At 44.0% G+C, this 24,925-nt stretch overlaps 1 protein-coding gene and 1 long non-coding RNA gene across 3 annotated transcripts; both read left to right on the plus strand.

The window, feature by feature from the left end:
* Positions 1–2,644: 2,644 nt before the first annotated feature.
* On the plus strand, positions 2,645–14,621 carry ISL1 (ISL LIM homeobox 1). Of its 2 annotated transcripts, none has more exons than XM_031507388.3 (7): positions 2,645–2,780; positions 2,909–3,017; positions 3,888–4,077; positions 7,032–7,291; positions 9,289–9,575; positions 10,994–11,161; positions 13,461–14,621. In XM_031507388.3, the coding sequence occupies exons 2-7, from the start codon at positions 2,990–2,992 to the stop codon at positions 13,575–13,577; spliced, it is 1,050 nt and encodes a 349-aa protein (XP_031363248.1). In that variant the 5' UTR covers positions 2,645–2,780; positions 2,909–2,989; the 3' UTR covers positions 13,578–14,621. The 2 variants fall into 2 exon arrangements, with proteins under 2 accessions (XP_031363248.1, XP_085423832.1); XM_085567706.1 differs by having other exon boundaries at positions 9,292–9,575.
* Positions 14,622–15,998: 1,377 nt separating this feature from the next.
* On the plus strand, positions 15,999–21,939 carry LOC146763834 (uncharacterized). Its single transcript, XR_014951586.1, has 3 exons — positions 15,999–16,065; positions 17,317–17,413; positions 18,198–21,939. It is a non-coding gene; the product is annotated as an uncharacterized LOC146763834 (long non-coding RNA).
* Positions 21,940–24,925: the final 2,986 nt, after the last annotated feature.

Genomic DNA, 24,925 nt, shown 5'->3' on the forward strand with positions numbered 1-24,925 from the left:
AATCTGGGAGGAGCTGTACTTTAAGCAGGTCAATATTTAAAATATATACAGACATCCAAATATTTAAGGAGGAAATAAAATGAATAGAATGCAGTACGGGAAAACACCTTCTCTCTTCGAGCCTCATAAAATCCTGGAATTTTCTTTTTCTCAGTTACTGAGTGATTTTTTTTTTTTTTTTTTTAATTTCTCGGATGTTTTTCCAGCCCGCAACACGCGAGGTCACCCCGGGGGGAGGTGGTGGGGTGCGGGACGGCAGGAGGCCCCTGCGTGCCCCTCGGGGAGGGGTAGAGGATGACATTTGCAGCGCGCAGGAGGAAAGACACAAAAGGTCCGACGCGCGCCCACCGCGCGGGGCCGCGGTGGCTCGCCCCGCGGCCAGCAGAGGTCGCCGCGCCGCCTGCGCGCCCGGCAGCGCGGGGAGGCCGGGCGGGCACCGCGCCGCTCCCGCGGAGGGACCCCGCGCCGCCCGGCCGCGCCGCGCTCCGCGCGCAGAGCAGGAGCCGGGCTCCCCCGGCCCGGACGAGCGGCGCAGCGACGACACTGCAGCCGTGGGTTTCAGTGAAATTGGCTCTTGCTAACGCTTTGCCCCAAACTCGTGACAGGCTGTCCGAAGCTGCCTGGCTCAGAAGTCTTTCAAACTGCTTTTTGCTTTACTCAGCTAACACAGAGAATTACAGCTGCTATTCTGATACCTAAATGCCTAAGTACTCATAGTTATACCTAATCTTCTCTATATATACATGCACATAAACACCCCATACATATGTATATCGCCAGTTTCTTGGGTGTGGAAGTGATCACCTAGAAGAGTTGCATTTCACACCGTTTATTTAAACGTCGAATATGTAAATTAACTATGGGCGCGTGTTTACAACCGTATCTTTACCTCCTGACACTATCTTGAGATCATTTCATGGTACTTTAGTTATCTCCGCAAGTGGCAACACTGGGTCCCGCTTCTTGTTTGAAATAAACCTGGGGAGTATGTTTGCTCCCACATCTTCGGAAAGGAAAACATCTTGCAAAGTTAGAAATGCAAGATGGTCCGTTGATTAGTAGCTCTCTCAGCAGCAAATAGGAGCTTCAGAACGATTTCTTGTCTGTTTCATTGCAATTAGACTTGCTCGTGGAAAATTACTCTGCATGAATATGGCTTTGCCTCTCTTAGATCAAAACTCGGTTGCCTTTTAAAAACATGGGACATTGAAAACAAGCATATTTTCATGATGAACAGTGATTGGAGGGCACTTCTTCCCTACGTTGATGAGGGCGGTATAATAGTCCATATGGAACAGAAGACAAAAATGGGTTCTGAAGAAACCCAAAGGGAACGTTTAAATCCTGGTGGAGAGGGGACTATCGGAAGAGCATGGGGCGGTCGCGCTTGGGTACAGTTCTGCACAGACTAAAGGACAGGCACCGAGTAGCTGAAGTAGAGCCTGCCCTTTGAAAAACACACACAAAGAAATCAGTGCCCATGTCTTAAGAGGCGTTTTGCCCAGTTTGAGGAACTTTCCGATAACTGCCTTCTGGAATCCGAGGGGCGCCGCGCGCCGCGGCGCAGACGAAGACGCGGACAGCGCACGGCACCTCTCCTGGTCGCGACTCTCGGGTGAGGACTCCCCACATCGCCTCCAGGGAGCAGCGCCGCAGGTCCGCTCCGACAGCAAGTCCGCGTCTTCTCCCCACCCCCACCCCCTTTTTTTTTTTTTTTTCTTTCTTTCTTATTTTCCCTTCTATTTTCCCTCCTTTTTAATAATAAGGACTTTAAGGGGTTCTCTTTCTTGGGGAAAGGCAGAAGTTCTTGAGAGACAATTTAAGGTAAATATTTGTACCTTCTTCAATCTTGTGTTTAACAGAACTATTGAAGATTTTATCCATCAATTTAAGAGAAAGACGCTGGAGGGGAAAAGTAAACAGTCCCATCTCGTGGCTGGGGTCGTGCTCAACCAGCCCGCCTACCCTCCCTCTTCAGGGCATCTCCGCCTGGGCAAACTAGAGCGTGGCACCCGCCTGGGAAAGATAAACGCTCAAGAGGAAAACAGTCGGATTAACACCACCACCAGAAAAATAACATGTGTGTGTGTATATATATATAGATATACTCAAACACATACAAATATATGTATATGCATATATATATATATGTGTGTGTGTGTGTGCATAAATACATGTATATGTAAATATCCGTACGGAAATGGTACATGTGGCGCAGCAAGCCCGGACGGGGGAAGGGGTATAGGAACCCGAGCGGGGCCGGGTGGGAGAATGAAAGGTGTGACGGGAGATAAGAAAGAGACGGCGATGGAGGAGAGCGACAAGAGGAAAAGTATAAAGGGAAATACAAATAAGGAGCGAGGAAAAGTTGGCCGCGCGAACCCGAGCCGGGCGGCCGCGCCGCCAGACGCTGAAATATGATAATGGGGCAGCTGCGCCGCGCCGCCGCAGCCAATGGCCGCGCGCGGGCGTGACGTGCCCGCGCGTGACGTCGCGCCAATGGCGAGCGGGCTGAGTTGGAGCAGAGAAGTTTGAGTAAGAGATAAGGGCGAGGCGAGTGCCCGCGCCGCCAGCGCCCAGTCCGGCACCGCCGCGCCTCCGCACCGCACCGCCCCGCGCCGCTCCGCGCCGCTCCTGCGCCGCGCCGCCACCGCTCCGCACCGCTCCCGCGCCGCGCCGCTACGCGTGGACGGACCCCGCCGCGCCCCCGGCGCCGCGCCCCGCGCCGCGCCTCACCGCGCGTCCCCTTCTCTCTCCGCAGCCCTGACAGTGTCTCCCACGTCGGTGGTGTTTTGTACCATTTTCTTTTTTTTTTCCCCTTTTTTTTCCGATTTTGATTTTTTTTTCTTTTTTTTTGCCTCTGTTAATACTTCTATTTTTTCATTTTTATTATTATTCTTGTTTTTAGCGGCAGCTTTCAAACCTACTTTGGGGTCTTAATACGAAACCGTACATCATTTCACTGTGGACATTACACCCTCTTACAGATATGGGAGACATGGGAGACCCACCAAAAAGTAAGGCGGAATCTTTACCGTTTTTGGAATAAATGTGCTGTCTATTGTAATCGTCTCAGGCAGACGAACTGCTAAAGTGATGAACTTCCTTTGAATGGTAGAGAAGGTGCCTTTGTTACCATGCCTGCATGCTTGCTCTGTCGTAGCCTTATATGTTAACAGCCGGGGGTCCTACTCTCTTTTAAAGTTTGGGGAGCAGGCAGAATTTTGATGAGATCTTCAACCACGGAGCCTTAAATTTTTCTCGTGATAGACTGCGGTGAGACTGGCTATTCAGCACCTAGTCGGTCTAGGGGTATTAGCATTAGACTTGCGAAAGAGAGCCAAGTGACAACCGTAATGATGCTTGTTCTTGCTAGAAGCCTCGACTCCCCTCTTCTGAGGGAAAGGTCTGAGTGGGAAGTGCACCCCACTATGCTTCATCGTTTCCAGTCAGAGCCTCTTAAAATATGAAATGAAACACACAGGTCCTCTCCTCGTGAGGCAGGGCGTTCAAACAAGCCAACAATAAAATAAAAATTAAACAACGTGGGAGTTTGGAGTTTTGATTCCATGAAAGGTTTTTGAAATGAGAACCTTCACCCTAAAGATTCATCACACTTTCATTTTAACCTATGTTCCACCTCCTTTCTAAGCGAGGAAAGGTTTTGATGGCACACTACAATTACCATCCAAAAGTGTAATATTCTTTTTAAAAAAAACCCCTCAAAACCCCCAGCAAATCCCCCCCCCCTCCAAATATACAAACAAAAAGAGGCAGAAACCAAAAACGCTCCCGCAATACTCTTTATAAGGGAATGACATTAAAAGTGTGTTTATCTCTGTAGGAGAGTAAACGGTTAGTCAATCATCTATTTATTTTCATTTCAGAAAAACGTCTGATTTCCCTATGTGTTGGTTGCGGCAATCAAATTCACGATCAGTATATTCTGAGGGTTTCTCCGGATTTGGAATGGCATGCAGCGTGTTTGAAGTGTGCAGAGTGTAATCAGTATTTGGACGAGACCTGTACGTGCTTTGTTAGGGATGGCAAAACCTACTGTAAAAGAGATTATATCAGGTACGCCATTTATGTTGTTTAATTGTTCGGTGAGATTTTATTTTTCTTTTTAACCTCATAAATTTGATGGAGGAATTAAGAGGGAAAACTGCGAGGAAGTGGGTAAAAGATAATTGGTATGTTTTTTACGTGTTTTCCCATTAATAGACCTGCGAGGAAAAAAGTTAGCAGTGAAGTTTTTTATTTCTTCTTTTCAAATGCAAATATCAAATGCAAAGTATTACTAGAATTATTTATGTTCGGGACCATGTAGGACCTTTCAGAGGACTTGGTAATGCATCCTGTGATTCTAACCAAGGGGAGAATGGTAGATAACGAAGAATATTTTCAATAATATAGATACTATGAGCAATGCGGAACAGACCCCTTTCTAAGACAACCTGAGAAATGCATCTCTGTGTTTCTGCAGACATAGTGACATTCAAAAGAAAGGCACTTCAAGCATGTATGCCGTAAACATAAATACACGGCTAGGAAAAAAAAGAAAAAGAAAACCCTACCTAAACTAGGCCTATGAAGAAAAAAAAAAAAAAAAAAAAAAACAACAAAAAACCAAAAACCAACCAACCAAAAACAAACCCCAGATTTTCTTCAGACTGTAGGATCCTTTTATAGAGACGTTAAAACCTATACCAAAATGTTTCTTAGCTAAAATAACTGACATTTAATCTTTTTTAAATATTAACCCCTTTGGTGATATTTGACTGCCTTTTCTTTCTTATCTTATCTGTACTGATGAATTAGACAGAGCAGATCAAATTGCCCATCATCTGTTCGCGAACAATTGGGTATATTTAGATAATGGAACCGCTTCCTTCCTCACATTAAAATCTGGTAACTGATAAAATGTGAGAGTTGCCAATGCTGACACTATAGAGAAACCAAAGCAGGAATTTCGAGTGTGTTTATTATTTGTGCTCCTGGGTCATGCTGATCCATTTCAGTGTTGCCTATTGGGTTTGCCAAATCATAAGTTTGTATGACACTGAGGTATGAACAATATTCTTCTTTTTGCAGAAAATTCTGGAAGCAAATCACCTAGCCACCTAAGATATCTTCTGATTTCTGTCCAATTCTGAATTGAAATAAAACCCTCGAGTATTTCCTTCTCTAGTGCACAATTTATAAGCAGACTATTCCTTCAAGCCATTGTGAGATTATTCTACAAGTTCTAAAATGGCAAAAACTGGAGGGTTTTTTGTTTTGTTTTGGTGGGTTTTTTAAAAATTATTTACTTTTAAAAGACTGCTGTAGCCGTTCTCTAAAATGTTGTCCTTTCTCTAAATTCAAATGAAAGGAAAACATTTGGACCGAAATGTGTTCACTTACCTCCTTAGAGAGCTAATCGGAAGACATTTGAGCAGGAAAAGAAATTAGCTCTTTTAAATTAATACGGAATACATTTAGTTTGCTACAATTTAAAAAGGAAAAAATACATTATGTGCAAGACGGCTTTGAATTAGACCATGAGTCAATCTCTAAGTGTCAAACCTGTGGGCAACCACCACAACTTTTGTACCCATGAATGCACCTACTTTACGATCACTCTGTTCTTTTGCTGTTCTGCCGTTTGCTTTTTATTTTTGTTTTTTGTTGTTTTTTTTTTTCTTCTCAAAACTCTGCAATTCAGGTATATGTAGTTCTGAATATAGGATTAGTACACTACTATAGCCATAAAAGCAAAAGATGCATACATCTCACATGCATAAATTACAGACTATATCTCTAAGGAAGTATACCGGTGAGGAAATTGGTTGGGATAAATATTAGCTCAGTTTTAGGAACAGTTTTCACAGTTCATGTACCAGTACATTTTTCAGTGGATGTACCCGTACATTTGTGGCAAAATGTTAATTTTAATCATACCAAGGACTTCTGGCTAATAAGCACTCTGTAGGAGACGAGAGGGGTGTGCAGTCCCTGCATTTTCTTATGTTTATCTACTGGTGGGTGAACTGTCGTCCTCTCCTCCATGAGAGATGAGGAGCCCGCCACCCACTCCAGAACTCATAATTTGCTTTGTGGGGCTGTCGGCGAGAGGTTGCCCTCCCATTCCTACCGGAGCGCTCGAGCCCCGGCTCAAGGTGGGAGCGTCAGGAGGAGGAGAGACGGGGCAGAGACGCTGAAGTGGAGACAAGCTGCAGAGCCAGAGCACCGAAACTGCCTTTTTGTTGGGGGCGGGAGAGAGGAGTTACGCTACTATATATGTGAGCCTGAGGAGGCATGTATATTACGCTTATATTGCTGTATTAAATTGATCTGGTGAGACGAGAGTAGGGGAAAAGACCCTGCGCTGGCAGTTGCCCCTGCTGGGTCCCGAAGGCTAAGTTGATGGCAGTCCGCGGGCACATCAAGCGGCACAAGTCTTGAATGGGTTCCGCGCGAAAAGTATCACGATTTGGAGAAGCAGGCAGGTTTGTGTCTCGGATGACAGCTTCGGCAGTCTCGCCTTTCCCTGGTGTGCCCGGGTAGTCCAGTTCAGACCCAGGCCAGGCTAAGTCAGGTAATGAGGAGGGCAGGGATGGCCCCACTCCTGCAGCAGCCCTGGGACAAGAGGGAGAGGCTGGATAGCCTCGGGAAGAAACGGGGTCTTTTTTTGTTTCTTCTTACCCCTCTGCCTCCCAGCTCCTCTTTCACCGGTGTGTTTATGTACTCCGCCTTTAAAGCACGGGGATCAGGGCACCGTCTGAGAGTGAATCCGGTTTATTCCTTTCCTCTTCTGGCTTCTGTATTTTTCATACTTTTTAAAGCAGTGGATTGCGTGTGGCGCGTCTACGCGGGGACAGGGGCTGCCCACGAGTGGGAGTGAAAACCTTGAAAACCTCTTTCTTTTTCTCTTTCCTTTCTACCCCCCTCCCCCCCCCCTCCGCCCCCTCCCTGCCCTCCCCCTTCCCCCTCCCGTGCTCTCCCTGCTTCCCTCCCTTCTCCTTCTTTCTGGGCTGGGCCCTGCTCAGGTTATACGGCATCAAATGCGCCAAATGCAGCATCGGCTTCAGCAAGAATGACTTCGTGATGCGCGCCCGCGCCAAGGTGTACCACATCGAGTGTTTTCGCTGCGTGGCCTGCAGCCGCCAGCTCATCCCCGGCGATGAATTCGCACTGCGGGAGGACGGCCTCTTCTGCCGGGCGGACCACGACGTGGTGGAGAGGGCCAGCCTGGGCGGCGGGGACCCTCTCAGCCCCCTGCATCCCGCTCGGCCGCTGCAGATGGCAGGTACCGCCCGCACCCAGCGCCGCGGAAACCCGCGGGGTTTGGCGATGCCAGGTTCCACTCCGGGCGGCGGGGAGAGCCCCACGGTCTCAGCGGGTCCCGCACCTCCGTGGAGAGCCGGGCCTGAGCGTGCGCGCCCGCGGAGAGGCGACGGCGGAGGCGCGCCTCCTGTTCGGGGCTGCTGCAGGTCCAGCTGCCGCGAGAAACGCCCGCGTCCGCGGGACGCGTGAGGCGGAACACCTGCGGAGGGGCCGCGCCCCCACCGCCAGCCTGCCCTCCTCCTGCCCCCACCACGCACCGAGTGCGGGATTCCTCCGTCACCTCCCCGAGCCCGGGGCAGCCTGAGCCGGAGAGGGACGAGCCGCTGCGGAGAGCAGGTCTGTTTTCAGACCCCTTCGCTGCCTCAGGAGCGAGGGGAGAAGCTGTTCTGAGCGCTGGAGGAAGTAGGGTCTGAAAAGAGATAGACTTCATAACTACAGGCTGGCGCTTAGCCTGTAATTTAAAACTGTCAACAAGCTAATCTTCGGTAATTGCCTTTTAAAGTGACTCTTGCCTTCTTGAAACGTTTCATGTAATTTGATGAGAATTTCATCTCAAAACTCAGCCTTGTAACTTCAGAGTCGCCCCACCTTACAACTTCATTCACACTTCCAGTTCTCGACGGGTACGTCAGACACTCAGAGACCCTTAGCTTTAGGAAGGGACACTTCTCTGAGGCTAACTAGGCTGGACAATACAAGATTGACCAGCCTTTTTGCTATGCAAGTAACTGTAACTCGGAAAGTTATTTGTAAATACAACTACTCTAAAACGGGTTAATTTTCGTCTTCTGAGCTGCTTTGAGGTGACATATCTATATATAGGGAGAAATAATCCCGTAACTGGTCAGGGCATAATTCTAGAGAGACTGTGCTCCCTATATCGTGTTTGTGCCATGTCTCCAAAAGGCTTAGTGTGTCGGCAGCTATAATACTGATAAGATTTGAAGCCTTCGTATTGTCGTCATCGCATTTGCTGATGTATTGTTACAATTAGAAAAGTCGGAACCCGACTGTACAAAAGCAAGCACTTCTAATTGTTAGCTAAACAGTTTTAGGGGGAAAAAAAAAATCCCTGTTTTTATTTTTCCCTCGACTGGGTCAGATTACACATAATAGCTACAGCTACACAACGCACAGAAGAATAGCAGGACCACAGGAACACTTTGAGCTCTTGATGTGATGCCATCCGCAGTTTTGCATTTCTTGGCAGTTTCTACGAGTTGGTGGGCTTGTTCTCCTCTTAAAAGCACTAGATAGATATTTCTTAATTATTCATCCAAAGTATAAGCAAATGCACCTACCACCTCCATGTTTTAAGATAAATCCCATCTCCCGTGCCTTGAGATATAGAGCTCTCACAGTTTCTTTTTTTTTTTTTTTTTTTTTCCATTGGCATGGTGCAGAGGATTTGGCTTGTTTTGCTCTGATTTGGAAGTGTCAAACTGCCGGGAGCTGTTGCACGTTATCACAGCTTCTGGCTGAAATGGGCTAGATTCACTGTACAAGAAGCAGACCCGAATTATGATTTATTTTATAAGTATTCTTTAACTATTTTTCGGGCCAAAATTCTGTTTTGGTGATTTGTCAGGAAATAAATAAACAAAAACTTCCTGCTCCTTTCCTAGTTCACATACACTTTAGCTAATTTGCCCTCCCCTGTCAAGTTTCATACAGGTTCAAGCTTCTGTCATTAGGGGTTTTAGGGGGTGGTTTGTTTTTGCAAATTAATTGTCTGTGGAGTCAGAAATGTCAGTCACTCCAGCAGTGCATAAAGCAGAGGAGGCTGCAGCAGCTCCGATAGATCTGAGTGTTTGAATGGCCTTTGAAAGAGGGTTCATCACCCGCCCCCCACCCTGTCCGCCACCTTCCCCTGTCCCACCAGTTTAGATTCATAGTCTCTGCAGACTCCCTGCTTCCTACTCATGGGGATCCTGTTCCTCCCTTCCCCTTCCCTTACAGCAGAACCTATCTCTGCCAGACAGCCAGCTCTGCGGCCCCACGTCCACAAGCAGCCCGAGAAGACAACCCGAGTCCGGACTGTTCTTAATGAAAAACAGCTTCACACCTTGAGGACCTGCTACGCTGCCAATCCCAGACCTGACGCCCTCATGAAAGAGCAACTGGTAGAAATGACTGGCCTCAGCCCGAGGGTCATCAGGGTTTGGTTTCAAAACAAGCGATGCAAGGACAAAAAAAGAAGCATTATGATGAAGCAACTTCAGCAGCAGCAACCCAATGACAAAACTGTAAGTGGCTTCAAACTCTGTCCGTGTCTGCCTTAATTCCCAACGAGAAAAACTGGGTATATATCCGGCCCGGACAGCTGCAGGGCTCGGTTTAATGGTGTTAATTTTTTGCGATCTCCTTGAAAACAAAGAAAACGATACTGCTTAACTAATACCCGTTAGTTTCTGCTGTCACCGCTATCGAAACAGACCAAGCGAGGAGCCGATTTAGGTTGCTTTAGTGTACTTAGAATTTGTGGGGCTAAGAATACGCAGTAGCTTAGACTAACCTCTGCAGCATAAATGAGACCTGCAGAACTTATGGGATGTAATAAACCCAGTCTCGTCTAATATTTATACTGCAAATGCAAAGGTCTCCTTAAGGAGAAAACTACAGCTATGACCTCTCCAGAGTTTTTAAACAGGAGTAAATCTAGAAGTAAAAATAGTTAAAAATAAAAAGTAAAAATGAAATAAGAGGTGTTTTCCTTAGCACTTTATATATTACACAGGGTGTGTATTTGTCAGTGCACTTACTGCAGAAAAAGACAAATGCAATGCAAATTTTTTGGAATTACCATAGTGTTTACAGATTAATTTATATATAGTTATATCTATGTAGAACTCTTCTGCAGATATATGCATGGTTGATGTAAACAACAGGCATGCAATGGGTTCAGCTGAACAAGTTTTCTGTTTCCATTTTAAGCCAAATTTGTTTTTTTTATTATTGTTGTTGTAAGTTCACTTGAAGAAGAGTCTGTTACTCTCCCTGTGTACAATGACTAACCAGAGAAAGACTATTAATTCATAAGGCTGCCTAATTAAGTGGAATTTAAGGAGTTTCATTTTACCGTGTTGGAATGCAATAAAACACGGTGTTATTAACTCGCCTGAACAATCTATTCGTCGAGGCTTGGAGTTATGTTGTACACTGTGCCTGCACCACGGGGCATACTGAGAGGGCTGGGGTTTTTTTTTTTTTTTTTTTTTTTTTTTTTTTTTTTTTGAAAGAGCGCGCTAATGACGTACCCCAGGTTTGCTGAGCCCTGGATATACGATCCAGTTAAGGTCACGCAAAACAAAACCAGACTGGACTCGAACTATAGAGTGGAGCGGGATTAACCGTTTCTGGTTCTGAGACGTCCATTGGCAGTCGAGATATAGAGTGCTCATGCTCGAGAGAGCTTGGGGCGGAGGGGATATGCCTTGAGACGAATAGGAGGATTAAAGGGAAAGAAAGTAAACTTCCACCGTGATAAATGCAGTGAGTAGAAACAGGCTGACCTAGAGTAGAATAGAGTAAGACATTCACAGCAGATTAACAAAGCAAATACAAGCGACCGTATAGATAAGATAGAAAGCAGTTTATTGACTCAGCGTTTATACACAATAAAGCTAACCAAGCTCATTAACATCTTTTGCTGGGCTGTTTACAGAATATCCAAGGGATGACAGGAACTCCAATGGTGGCTGCTAGTCCGGAGAGACATGACGGCGGTTTGCAGGCGAACCCCGTGGAGGTGCAGAGTTACCAGCCTCCCTGGAAAGTACTGAGTGACTTCGCATTGCAGAGTGACATAGACCAACCTGCTTTTCAGCAACTAGTAAGTGTCGGTTCCCAGCCCGAGCCAACCGGTACCCGGGTCAGAGCAATGGGCGATTCACTCCAGGTGTCAGATGCTCTTAGAGATTCAAACAATCCAGATTAGCTGGGTTTTCCAGAAATTGCAAAGCATGCACAACTGCATCTGTAAAAGCAGAAAACTGAATTGATTTCCAGAGGTTGGTGCAAAGTCGATCTTAGTGTACAGCAGAGATATTTCTTATTTGATTGTGAGTTTGGTTAAGGCCTGACTCAAGTCTGATAATAGCTTCCACACTCCTGAAAACGGAAAGCACTTCACCAAAACATTCTTTATATGTCACTTACTTGTACTTATATTTGTGAAAGCAGTTTCTAGAATTCACCTGTCCCCACTTCAGGCTGATTTTGCCTTTATGTTGTACGATGAATTTTGAATACATGATTACAGTGTCAGCCAGGACCTTTGTTTTGTCAGACAAATATGGTCTCTTAATTAAAATTTCAAAGTCTGTGTCTTAAGCACGTACTGCTAGATATAACTTTATGTATCTATATATGCACATTAACCTATACACATATATAGCTTACAGTAAGTGTTGTTCTTTGGAAAGGAAATTGCTAGTACATATTTAGGTGAAAAATTCAAGCAATATAATAAACTACCTTAAACCAAAACAAAATAGGCCTTTTAGAAGAAATTCTGTCCTTAACTCACTTTCTTATGCCTATGTCACTTGGCAGCCCATATGGGACCATATTGCCAACAACACTTAGACACAACAAGGTTAATTAAGGAGAGAAGTTCAGTCTTAAGTCACTTTCCTGCCCTAAATCTGTTAAAACCAGATAGTTAAAATAGTAAGGTACATTGTGTGTAGTATTTCGGGGATTCAGAAAAACAGTTAAGAAAAATTAACATGTAAATTTTTTTTATATGTTGGGCTTTTTTCTCCTTTTTTTTCTTTTCTTTTTTTTTTTTTTTTTCCACCAAGTGATGGAAGACAAAGGTTTATAGTTAAATTTAGCATTGTGTTCAGACTTTTTTGGTTTAGTATTACACTCTCCTGCAGAAGCCCTTTTCTTTTGCCCAACAGCAGTCAGCAGTGTGCTCCCCTCGCTGGCACACTATGCTTGCTCAGGAATCTGTAGCACAGCAGCAAGGCTATTTGCATCCTCTTACATCTAAAGCGACCAGTGCTTTTCCTGCTTTAATCAAGCTGTCCATCAGATGGGAGAAAAAATTTTCTCTTTTGCTTGCTTTACTTATTGTGCCTTAACAAAATACAAGACTTTAAAAATCCTTGATGCAGTGAGGTTTTGCATTAAATAATTAAAAAAAAAAAAAAAAAAAAAGGGAAAAAAAGGCAGGAGGGAAAATGGATAGTCCAAATACACATACAGGTAAATATATATATACATAGGTAAATAGACCATTAGGTTGGCAAATTAATATTGATATACATTCAAAATAATATGTGATAATGAAAAGAGTTAAATTAAAGAATAGTGGAAGGAACAGACTGTTCACTGGCTGTTCAAGACATGGCTCTAATCTGGAAAGGGCCTTAATCACAGAATTGGCCAGCTAAATAGGTGCCAAATAAATGCTTCTGGATTAACAAAGCTCCACCCTTCAAGTCATGCTTTTTCCCAGCATTATTCCTAAACTAACGGGAGCAGCAGGGCACATTAAGATGGAATAGTGTGACCTTTTTTATCAAACAGACTCTCATTAAGAAGAGATAGCACCAGCCTCGAATCAGGAATGAAAGCGGATGGCTGGTTTCAAATGCCTTCTGCTCCTGGATGCTCCTTCCAGGTTTATTTTGGTATGTGCACAAAAGGGGAAAAAAGTAATCTTTCAGTTTCATGTCAAGAAAACACATGCACTCCTAAATAATTTACTAGAACATCCTATTGGGATTGCCACTTTTGCAAGACAGGGAAGAAGGCCTCATTAATAAGTTTGTTTGTTTATTTGCTTGATTTTTTCAGTCTTCTTTTTTCCATTTTTTAATCTACTTTTTCTTGGTGATTTGGCTGAAGGCCTGAAGAAGGTTCCTGTGAAGTCAATGGGGAACCTAAACAGAGCAACCAGCAGTAACACAGCCTCCTGTGGATGTGTCAGGCCTATTGGTTGCATGCCTTGTATATTTATTTTTGTATTCTTCTTTGCCTGCTACTTTTCTTTGAGTTTTACAGTTGTAGCAACAGTTCTTTTTCTTATTTTTCTTCTTTTTTTTCCTCTCTCTTTTTTTTCCTTTTTTTTTTCTTTTTTTTTTCTTTTTTTTTTCTTTTTTTTTTTTTCTTTTTGGCAGGTTAATTTTTCAGAAGGAGGACCTGGTTCCAATTCTACTGGAAGTGAAGTAGCATCAATGTCCTCTCAGCTGCCAGATACACCCAACAGCATGGTAGCCAGTCCTATTGAGGCGTGAGGAACATTCATTCAAATATCTGTTGTTGTTGTTTCTACCCTTACCCTCACCCCTGTTGAAGAGAGTGGGAAAATGAACGTGTTGGGACTTCGAAATTTAGGGAGAAAGAATACTTAACAACCCTGTAATGAACCTAGCAAGGAACTGCTCCATGAGATGAACGGAGTCATATTTGAAAAGACAAGGTAATATGGTAGCAACACTGTGAAGACAATCATGGGATCTTACTAGAAATAAAATACTAAAAAGAACCGCAAACCCCACGCTTTTCAATGATCAGAGGAGTATCAAAAAGACGTTTTCCAAATATAAAGGATTTGTACTCGTGGATCTCAAAAAAAAAAAAAAAATCTTTTCATTTGACTGCACATCTTAGGGAGAAACCAAGGTAGAGGGACTTTCTATCTGGTCCCTCCCATTCTGAATGGTGCTGTTTCTATACTGGGGATAGCCTTGCCAAAAGAAGCTCCAGTAGGTTTTCCATCATCAGGAAAGAGACGATTCAGCCCTGCATTGTTGAAAGATTCCTTGCAGGAAGGTGGAGCTGCATTGGTTTGCAATGTTGTTTTTAGTTGACTCATAACAAGGGGTTTTTCCTGGGTCTCTTCTAGCATGCCTGTAGCGGGGTTTTGATTTTGTTTGGTTGAGATCCACCCCCTATTAAGTGTGATGCGATTAAAAATAGGTTTTTGAATTCATCTTTAAAGACGAATTTATAAAAACATTGCAACAAGGTATACCTCTATTTTGCCACAAAGCGTCTCGGGATTGTGTTTGAAATGTGTCCGCCCAACAACCTTCCCCTCCCCCAGAGATGTGTATAGTCATTGGTTATAACGACTGTTTTTCTCTCTTTCCTTTCTCTTTATCTCTCACTCTCTAGAAAAAAAAAGAAAAAAAAACTAAAAAAAAATAGGACAACTAAAAAGAAAAAAAAAATCACTCCTTTTGTTTGCTCTTGCATTGCAAAATTATAAAGTAATTTATTATTTATTATCGAAAGACTTGCCACTTTTCATGTCAGTTGACTATTTTTTTGTTTGCCGAAGTAAAAAAGAAAAAAAAAGAAAAAAAAAAAGAAAAGGTTGTACCGTGGTCTTTGAATTATATGTCTAATTCTATGTGTTTTGTCCTTTTTCTTTCCTTAAATATGATGTGAAATAAAAGCGCCATATGTAGAATTATTATATCTTCAGGACTATTTCACTAGATAAGCGTTTGGAATAGAAAATAATAATAATAATAATAATAATAATATTAACATTAAATAATGAACAAAGTTCCCTCTTTTAAATATTTACAGGTTAGCAGCTAAAATACCTGAAATAAAATATTGCATGCAAAGGCGGTCGTTAGTGAATAAAAGGAGTGTGATATTTTATTGCAAGTATTAACGACCAGCTTGTAAATTTCCGTTTCAACAACTGTATCAGGGCTAGTTGGATGCCTTAGCTTTCAATCGATAACGTTAAAAAGTCTCTTGTTCCCCCACCCCATCCTTTGCCCTTAAAAGTGATATTACTCTAGGCATGATCAGACATAACGTTAAGACATCTAAAGAACTGAGAGCTCAGGCTTTTTGCTGAGTTCTGCTATTTTTAAAAATAATAAAAAGAAAGTGCTGTATACCAAAGCCTCGTTGTTGAGATTGTTGAAGTGACCTGTATTTTAAGTATAAGCTCCTGATAAAAGGGATGCTTTTTGCTTAACAAGTCAAGTATGACCATTATTTATCAATGTCTGCTGTCAAAACAATTGAATAATGCTGCAGGAGGAATAGTTGTGGGGATATTTCTGTCGGGGATATTGCTGTGAAATTGCACGAATATGTTCCTTATTTTCTGTCGACTTCCCTCTCTTCACTCCCTCTTTTCTTCCTTTTTTAATTTGCGGGGGAGAGGGTGGTGAAAGCTAGAAATGTGGGCGATTTCTTGGGGAAAAGTAGAAAGAAGTAAATTTTTAAAAAATGGGAAAGGGTTGTTTTTGCTCCAGTCCAAGTGCTCCCTAGTGCTCCCGGGCAGCACAAGACAAAGGTTCACTTTAAAACACCCTTAAGGACTGGAACATACAGTCTGACAAAGACAAGTCGGTTTGCATGTCAGTTACTCCAAACCCCAATGTTTTCTTAACATAACCTTCTTTTCCCTCCCTCCTCACCATCTCAGCCCACTCTGAGCAAGCTCAGCTCTAGACAAACCATTTCGACAGTACAGAGAACATTAAAAAATGTTAAAATCTAATACAAGGATTTCAGTCATCCTGATTAGAAACTGGATTCATTTTGTATGCTCAAGTGTAATACATTTTTGAGTACTTGATAAATATTTAAATAAATATGAAATCTACCTTAAACTGTGTGACCAGTAACCCTTGTGTTTTCATACAGGATCAGAGGATTGGTACGGCGCTTCGGGGGGCGGGAGGGAGAAGGGGTATCATTTCTGTCCGGTGGTCTGACGTGTAAGTTGTTGGAGTCGCTCTTGCTTGGGTGAGTTTGGAGATGGAGTCTCCGACTCGGGAGGGTCTGTAACTGGCGCTGGAAACCTGTAAGGGCAGGGCAGCCTGGGGCCCTTTGCGCTCCCCTCTTCCGCCGGGATGCTAACGTGTAGGCGGCAGGAGCGGCGGCTCCGCGGGGAGACGCGGGGTCACGCAGGGAGGGGGGTGACCCCGAGAGAGAGTACCCCGCACGCCGGGGGGCTGGTGAGAGCTGCCCCTCTGTCCCCCGCCCCGGGAAGGACCTTCGGGCGGCTGCATGCCTGTCGGCTTCGAGGGATAGGCAGGAGGGAAAGGAGACTTTGGGCTGTCTGTCCTTGCGTGGGGAAGGCTCTCCAGCCCTGCTAGGCGCCCCGCGGTCCCGGCGCGCCCTCCGGGCGGCTGGGGCAGTCGTCGAGATAAGCTGCCCGCCGGGAGGCAGGGGTTGGCGTTTGTTTTGGGCTGCCAGCACAGTGTCTTGCACCTTGAAGCACACAGGGCAGCACCGTGTGTTTGGAGCCGGAGCGCTGCCGCGGCTCTGCAGCTGCGGGTGGAATCCCTCTCGGGATGTGCCTGCACACACACATCCACCGCCAGGCTCCTGCCTACACCCCCCCAGAGAGCCCGAGACCCCAGCCCTGTCCGGGGTTAGGAAGAGTCGGGTCGCTCCTGCGGCGGTCACTCTGGGGTCTCCGCGTCCCCAGCAGCTGTGGCCTCCACATCGAGGTCATCTCGGCACCTCCACCCTCTAAACTTTGCTTAAACGATACTCGTCTGATTTCGGAGTTTTTGGGTTGGTGTTTGGTGGTTTTGTTTGCTTGTTTGTTTTTGTTTTTGTGTTTTTTTTTTTTTTTTTTTTCCTTTTATGGCCTTTAATTCCCTTTTTCATTATATACATTTGTGAGGCCCCACAAACTTTCGAATGTTTTCTGCCCTGAAGCGAATAAAGACAAACTTTCGAGTGGATTCTCCTAGTGCCTTCGGTAGAGCACTTCCCAAGCTTGGGCAGCAGGATTTGTATAAGCGGGAGAAAAGTTCCTCTTCATGAAATGCTTGGTCTTATGGCGCACTGTCAGGTTTCTGCTCTGATTCCTCTTTCCGGTCTGGACCGAGGGCGGCGATTAGGAGTCCCAGATCCGTCGGTTTAGTTCTTGCTGCAGCTACTCTTAATAGCGTCAAATAAGCCCACTATAATTTCTCTGAGGACTTCGTTTGCACACACTTGGATCAATATTCAAACTCTTCTCATTTCAATATTTGTACCCAGGTTAATTAGCTCTCAGCATCCCCAGACAACGTGGCAGTGTGATGCAGAAGCCGGGTACGTGAATTGCAGAGTTGAAGATCAGTTAAACACGTCAACAGTAAGTGTTTGCATTTATATACATCTGTATGCATACACTTATTAACAAATTCATGTTGGGTTACCTAAGAACTGATGTCAGGGAGGGAATAGGAGACTTTCAGGTGATGCCAGACCTCAGGCCGCAGCATTCCCAGCCCCAGCAGAGCACCCGGGACGGAGCCGGGCAGGGGTCAGGGTCCGTGGTGCCGACTGGGTTTCACGGGCACTGATAATCCCTGGCCCTCTCTACACGCCCGAAACGCCGAAAGCGTTTTACGGTGAGAGATGCTGCTGCCGGGCGCTTTGCGTGCTTTAGCGGAGCTGTAAGTAGTTAATAAAGGGGCTGGAAAGAGATCCTGTTTACTGATTGTTCCTGATTGTTGTTTTCTTGATAACAGAGCAAGCCACTGAATGACTGTTTGAGCTCAGGCGCCACAAACATAAACTTAACAGCTCCCAGTGTGCCGGCCCTTCTGGAGGATCACTCCTCACCTCCCAGGGCTTGTGAAGTGCAGGAGGAGAAGGCAGTTCCCAAGGAAGCAGGCTCCGAGGTGGTGGGGGTGGTGGTGGGGAGCGGAGAAAACTTGCCTGTATACCCGATTTTTCCATATTGCGCGGTATCTGGCCTCATTACCTAGGAGCAAAGAGTATAAAATCAATAGGTGCATTTCTCCGAGCCTTCTACCCGTGCGGGAGCTCGGGGCAAGCTCTGGGTCTTGCTCTGCTCAGCATTCCAGCCGAGAGATGCTACTTGTATTTTACGCTGCATTGTCGTGTGAATTTCCTTAAATTTTTTTTTGCAGCGGCTGAGGGCACTGAACAAGTGCTCTCTATAGGCCAGGGAGGGAGGCCGAAGGAGACAAGGAGGGCGAACAGCCTTGCCGCGGCAGATCCGCGCCGCGCACCCCGCGCCGGGCCGGCTCTCCCGGGACCGGCAGCGCAGGGCAGCAGCTTCAGCGGGCGGCCCGGCCGCGCTCCGCACGCCGCGGCTGCCGCTGGATGAACCACCTGCAGCTCCGGCTCTTTCCTGGGCTGTGTGGCGCGGCGAAGAAAGGAGGGAAGGAAGGAGGAAGGTTGCAAAACAGAATTTTTTCTGGAGTGTCTCTTCTTCTTTATTTTGTTTTCTTCTGAAAGACAAAACAGGGGTAAGGTGTGTTTGTGGGAAAGAGAGAAGACAGAAAATTTTCCAGCACTAAGTGACACGGACTTCTATCTCCGGATGGACCTCGTGTGGCAACGGGAAGAGGAAAATAGGGTGTTACTGTGGCTTTTCTTTAGGAGGGCTGTTCAGGTCGGTAGATCTCCAAAGCTAATCCAAACAAGCCGTTTGACTTGTGAGGTCCGGTGTCTAGACATAGCTGGTGACTCGGCGGCTCCTTATCTGGTTTTGGAATCAGCCAGAAGAGACTTTTCTTAATGTCCACAGCAGCACTAGGATCTGCCGGGGCCGGGGAGCCACCGCACCTCCCAGACAGGACAACAAATACACCCACCACCTGGAGGCTTTACAGCCCACTTTGTTGTTCCCGAGCCGCCGCTGCTGCGGCCCGGCCTCCCCCAGCCCCGGCCGCCGGGCAGGGATGACCGGACAGCTGCCCAGTCAAACCCACACCCAGCTGCTTACCACTGCAGTGCCCCGCTCCGAAGGGCCACCTCTGCAGCGGGAAGTGGTAGTGCACGCTCAAGCCCCGCTGGGGACAGAACTGCTTCTTTCTCGACCCCCATCACAACACCCCCTCCATTCCATATGTGTGTGTGTGTGTGTGTGTGTGTGTGTGTGTGTGTGACTAGAAGTTTTTGGACTTTTTTTTTTCCCCAGTTGAAGTTCTGCAGAGAATGGGTAAAAATTTCCAAACTCACTCTTGTTCATGAACCTTGAGGAATGATCAAAGCAAATCAATTAAATGAGCGGAAGTCAGTTAGATAAAAGATCTTCTTCGGGACTAGAACATTGCCTTCTGTATTAGTCTTTCATGCTGGATTTGTGAATATTGCAAGCTGTAAATCTTGTTTGAGGTGGTTAGAATCAATAAAAGCATTTAACTCAAAAGTAAGCAGCATTTGAAAGTGAAGAGAAAGAGGCATCTTTTGCTTGGATGTCACTCATTCCATTTAGTCATTTAGGGATTTTTTTTTTGAGATTTCAAACTCTTCTGGAACACTGAGTGGCTGCGTAGCGGCTTTTCGGATTCCTGAACAGTGCATGAGCCCATCCACTGGCCTTGCTGTTTTTCTGCTGAAATGCAAGACGCTGTGCTGTGTAACTCCTCTTCAAACTCTGTGCTGTTTCTCAGTGTGGTTGAGTTCAGGGCTATGATATCCCATTTCGGCAGCTGATTGCTGTAACTATGATGCACTGATATGCTATTTGCAGTGCATATTGTAATTGAGTCTGCTAATGTGGAATTACGAAATTTACCAGTGGGTAGTACTCTCTCTGTGCAGTTTAGGAGGCTTGTGAATAAGTGCTGTTTTCTGGATTTAGTAGTTGCAAATTTCCTCATGTATAGAGCAAATTATATTCCAAGGCTTTTGGAATAATTTTCCATCACACATATTTAAACAATTTCAAATTCCCAATAACTCAGGGAATTCAGGATCAAGAGAGCAACATTTCCTAGAAGAGGAATCTTAACCATGATCCTGGTACTCCTCTTTTTTTTTTCTCATGGGTAAAATTTTGTGTTTATTTTTAACTGTCACAAATACAAGGTGTTGTTTGAAAAGTGTTAAACTTAGCAGGTATATAGAGATAATACTGACGTGTCACAGTGCATGATAAAGTAAAATATGGTGGGAATTAACTTGAAAAGTTTATGAAGGTTTTAACTACAGCCCATAAATTAACCTTTTTTACAAAGATATGATGATATGTAGAGGATCTTACAATATATACTACATTTAAAAAGACTCTAAAATTTGGAGGCCAAACATTTTTCCCCCCAACTTGTAGACACAAACTGAGGTCTCAGACACTGAAGATCTTTCTGTAAGTAATCTGAAGTAATTAATATTAGAACATTCTAGTGAATCAGAAATTGCAGGAGCAAACTTCCCAGTTTACACACGGCCTTCTGTGAAGGTAGTGAAGGATTTGTTGCTAACCTCTAGTGAGGCAGGAATGCATAGCTGTGAAGGCTCAAGTCCAACTGTCATTGAAGCTAGTGACACAAACCTCCTAGGTAAAAAATCAGTGTATAAAATCTGTATAGAAATCGTATAGAGTCAGTGTTTAAAAAATCATATAAAACCACTGTTGTGATTTTTTAGGAAGAAGTAATTTCCTTTCTACCACCCTGATTCTTCTTCCATATTTTAATTTAAATAATAAAATTTTCTATTATAGGACAAAAAACCCTATTAAAATATTGGTGTGTCAGTATAAGCATCTTGCTTGGTGTGGGAATCAGAAGTAGGATAATAACTCTTCTGAATGTAGATAATAGTGTAAAATAAAACAACCACTCCCTGTCTTGCTCATTGCTGCCTAAGGGAAATTTCTTGTGTGCAAGTCTTAGGGTAGAAGACTACCTACAAATTACCTATGTTATATTTTAAGGGAGAGAATTCTTGGCAAAACCTAATGGAATTAGCCCCATACCAGATCTGAAGGTTTAATTGGCATGTATTTCACTTTTGTGATATGGAGTAAGGAAGGTTTTGCAGGACTGACCTTACTGGTATGGCTCAAGTTCAGGCTCATCCTGAGCTCAGCAGATGCCCAATTTTTTGTGGCAGAATGATCCCTTCACACATAGCACAGTCAGTGGGATCTGAGGTGTTCTTAAGATGCAGGGTTTCCTTTTCACAAAATGAGCACTTGAAAGGCTAGAGTTTTTTCAGTTACTCAAGTAACCTTATTAAGGGCTGAGCTTCTCTCTGAAATCTGTGGATAGTTCCAATAATTAAGTCAGGTTGATCAGGATTGAGCACTTTGTGATCAGAAAGCTCAAGCTCTTGTGTTAGCTTAAATAAATGTGTTTTAGTCAAGCACTGAGTCCAGATCCTACTGGTTTACTAGGTATGTAAACTAGGAAAACAGCTTAACTCCCACTGTTCATGAAGGAGCAGTATGTTTTGAAATCCTTGTTCACTGTTTTTCTTCTAATGAATACATTTTCAAGGCATCTTTCCCTGCCATTCCAATAAGCACAGCTGTTTTATGCTCTGATCTCAATTTTTTTTTCCTGAGTAGAGCCCCGATGGACTTTTAGAAAATCATGTATCCTCAATTCAGCTGAGTCCATCCCATTTCAAAGTCAGCAATCCCTGCCAATTATATAGTAGCAAAGGAAAGAACATTTAGATTTTTGCAAGGACTGCTATATATCATATTTCTTCGTATACCAATGCTATTATGAGGTACTTCAAAGCAGGTCATTAAATTAGTCCTGGAAGTGAAATTTCAACATTTGAGATCTCAGTCCCATAGTGAATTGGTCCTCCAAAACTGATTACATTAGGCAAATGTTCTTGCAGTTTTAATTTAACTTACCAGATCATTAGCATAAAAACAACCTCCCCATCCCTCTCCCTCCCACACCCAAAAAAAAACAGAAAAAAGGAAAAAAACAAACAAAAAAAAAAAAAACAAAAAAAAAACCAAAGACAAAACCAACCAACCAAACAAGAAAAACAGACCACAAGCCCAGAAGATTATGAAGGACAGATGCTACTTCTTACAACTATTAAATCAAAATTATCCTTCATCAGTTTGACATTTTTTTTGCTGGTGAACACTTTGCCTATAGGAAAGTATTTATTTTTGAAATCATTGTGTCATTTAAGCAGGTATTTATTTGAGGATGCTTATGGCTCCTCCACAGATATGTAATGCCTAATACAATGGACTATGCTCCTCACATATCCTTAGAGCAATTCTGTAACCTTTGTAGCCCATAAAAGTAAACAAAATAACACAGTGATGTTAATACAACTCTGCAGTAATAACTGACTAATATAGACTGAAAGCCTTGTGTCTTATAAATGCTAAATTACGATAAAATAATTTTTTCAACACTGCTCTTATTCCTGTTTCTATGGTGAAATTATTGCCAACTTCCACAGAATTTGATCTCTTCATTCAGTAAGTGCTTCATAGAAGAAATGGAAATTAAGAATGAAAGAGCATGACAAGTAGCAGCATTGCAATTATCATTGCAAATTTTATATTGCAGGGACTGAGTGTGGATGGAAATCCCCTGAAAACTGAAAGTCTTGTTCTGCAAGATCAAACACTTGTGCATCTATTATAGTCACTAAAGCAATATGTTCATTCACTAGAGTTTTATTTGCCTTTAATTAATAGTAAGATAACTCTATACCTTATATTTCAGATATTTTTCCTTTTTATATACTTTTTAATATTATGCTGGACAAAAGGCAGTAATTAAAGCAGCTGTTGATCAGGCAGAGAATAAAAACTTAACTAGTTAATGATGAATTAAGTTTGGTGAGTTACCTGATCCAGTTTTATTAATTTCTTTTATAATTTTTTTTTTTATTGAGGTGGTGCTAATCTGAGTCGCCCTTTCATCAATCTTTTTTTATACATTTTTTTAAAATATTGCAAGATATTTGTTTTTTGGCAATAAAAGTGAATAGAACCAGAGGATGTTTAAACTCTTGTGACTGTGGAGTCTAAAAGAACAAATAGTCAGTGCTTCCAGTTAGGTCAGTGAAGCTGCCAGGTGCAGTAGATTGGTAAATACAATTTTAAGAAAAAACATGGAAGACAAAAAGGGATGTTGAAAGTGGTTTATGTCTGCCTGTGTCATTCCACAGAGTCTGTGACATCCTGAAAATGCTCTCTGGTACTGGAGACCTTATTTCATGGTACAGTCTTGACGTGCATGGGCTCATGAAAGATTTCACTGGTGTCAAGAGCCAGCAAAACTTCTCTGGGAAAGAGCTGGACATGGACTGAGCTGGTTTTGGTGAGGACAATTAGACAGGTACTCTCTTCCTTGGAGGGATGCTGAAAAAAGATGTGGCAGGATGGTGCCCAAAGCACAGAGCTGACTTAAATTCATATCTGTGTGGGAAGAGGCACTGACCACAATGAGGACTGATTCTTCGATGGTGGATGGAGATCAGGTGTCCCCAGTATCTTCATCATGATTTTGTTACAGTGGAAATAGAGAATTGGTAGGGAGGCCTGGGCTTGTGTTTCTGTCAATACTTTCTTCCTCTTCAGGAAAGTCCCTCCAGAGTGGTGGCTGGGAACCTGAGTCAGGGAGCTTGAAACTTGTCTGTTCTCAGGAGTGTGGCTGCCTGCCTGTGCCTTAATGCATTTCTGCTCTTTTTCCCACTGTGCTGCTTGGGTTGTGACCTGGAACTCTCCAGATGTGTGAGAGCCTGACTCTGGCTGGCTCCTTGCCCTGAATTCCTACACTTCTTGGTCCTTCCTCTGGCACAGGGTGTTCCTACTCCAGTGCTGCAGACTCATCTATGTGCAGGATATTATAACTTGCTTGGGCAAAGTTCTGCCTGGGCCTCCTCCATCTCCTCAGTCAGCATGGGATCCATGTATATGCTTCATGTCAGAATATAGGCCTCTGTCCACAAAGCTAGGACTCAGCACATGGCACCCTCTTTGGAAAGGTTCTGCTGGTAAAAGGCATGGGACCCAGTGCTACTGGGAGTCATCCCTCTCCTATCAGAATTCACAGCCAAGGCCCTTTCTTCAGTGCACACATTATTTTTTTTTTTTTTATTTTTTTAATTTGAGGTTTGCAAAGTATTATTGTTAACTTCAAAAGGTGCCTGGAGCACCTTTAAAAGAAATCAGTGGTTTCAGCATTTATTTAGGATAACCATATTAGGAAACGAGGCAAACCTGTTTTCAAACTCCCTCTATGCCTGATAAACCATGCATCCCTCCATCATCCAAGGCACTCCTGTGTATGTGTGAAACTGATGTATGTCTAGTGGGGTGCTTCCATCCTACTCACTGATATTCAGCACTGGAGATGAGGCTGGAGACTGGAATCAAGAGCCTGAAGGTTGAAACCTCTGTCATGGAAAGTGTCTTTGAGCCCAGTTGGTTTAACTCAATGATCTTGGAGCTGTTTTCCAAATATAATGATTTCTATTTCTATACTTTGGAGGACGGCTTTTGCCTGAAGCATGTGGCTTGTCAGAAACAAATTAGGCATCCCTGCAGGCAGAGCTCTGGGTGTTTAGGAAACTCCAACATAGAAATTTGGGTCTTTTGCAGAGGTAATTAATCTCTGAGAAGGGTCATCAGCTAAACAAAGTTTTGAAGACCCCATTTTGAGCCCTAACTGCTTAAACATCTCCACCCCTCTTTGAGAGTCTATCACTGTGGAGGGTGTCTGCAGTGTCAGAAGGTGTCCAAAGTCTCCACAGGAGGAAAGATCTGAACAGCTTCCATCTTTCAGCAGCATCAGAGTGGTCTGTAGGGCTCCTGCAATGGAAAAAGGAGATGAATCTCTGCCTCATTTAGCTTGGCCATTGCTGTCAAGTGCCTTGCCAAGTGTGTGGGTGAGACTGAGAAATGACTGCAAGG

The sequence above is a fragment of the Lonchura striata genome, chromosome Z (assembly GCF_050655825.1).
Source record: "Lonchura striata isolate lonStrDom1 chromosome Z, ASM5065582v1, whole genome shotgun sequence".
Taxonomy (NCBI): domain Eukaryota; kingdom Metazoa; phylum Chordata; class Aves; order Passeriformes; family Estrildidae; genus Lonchura; species Lonchura striata.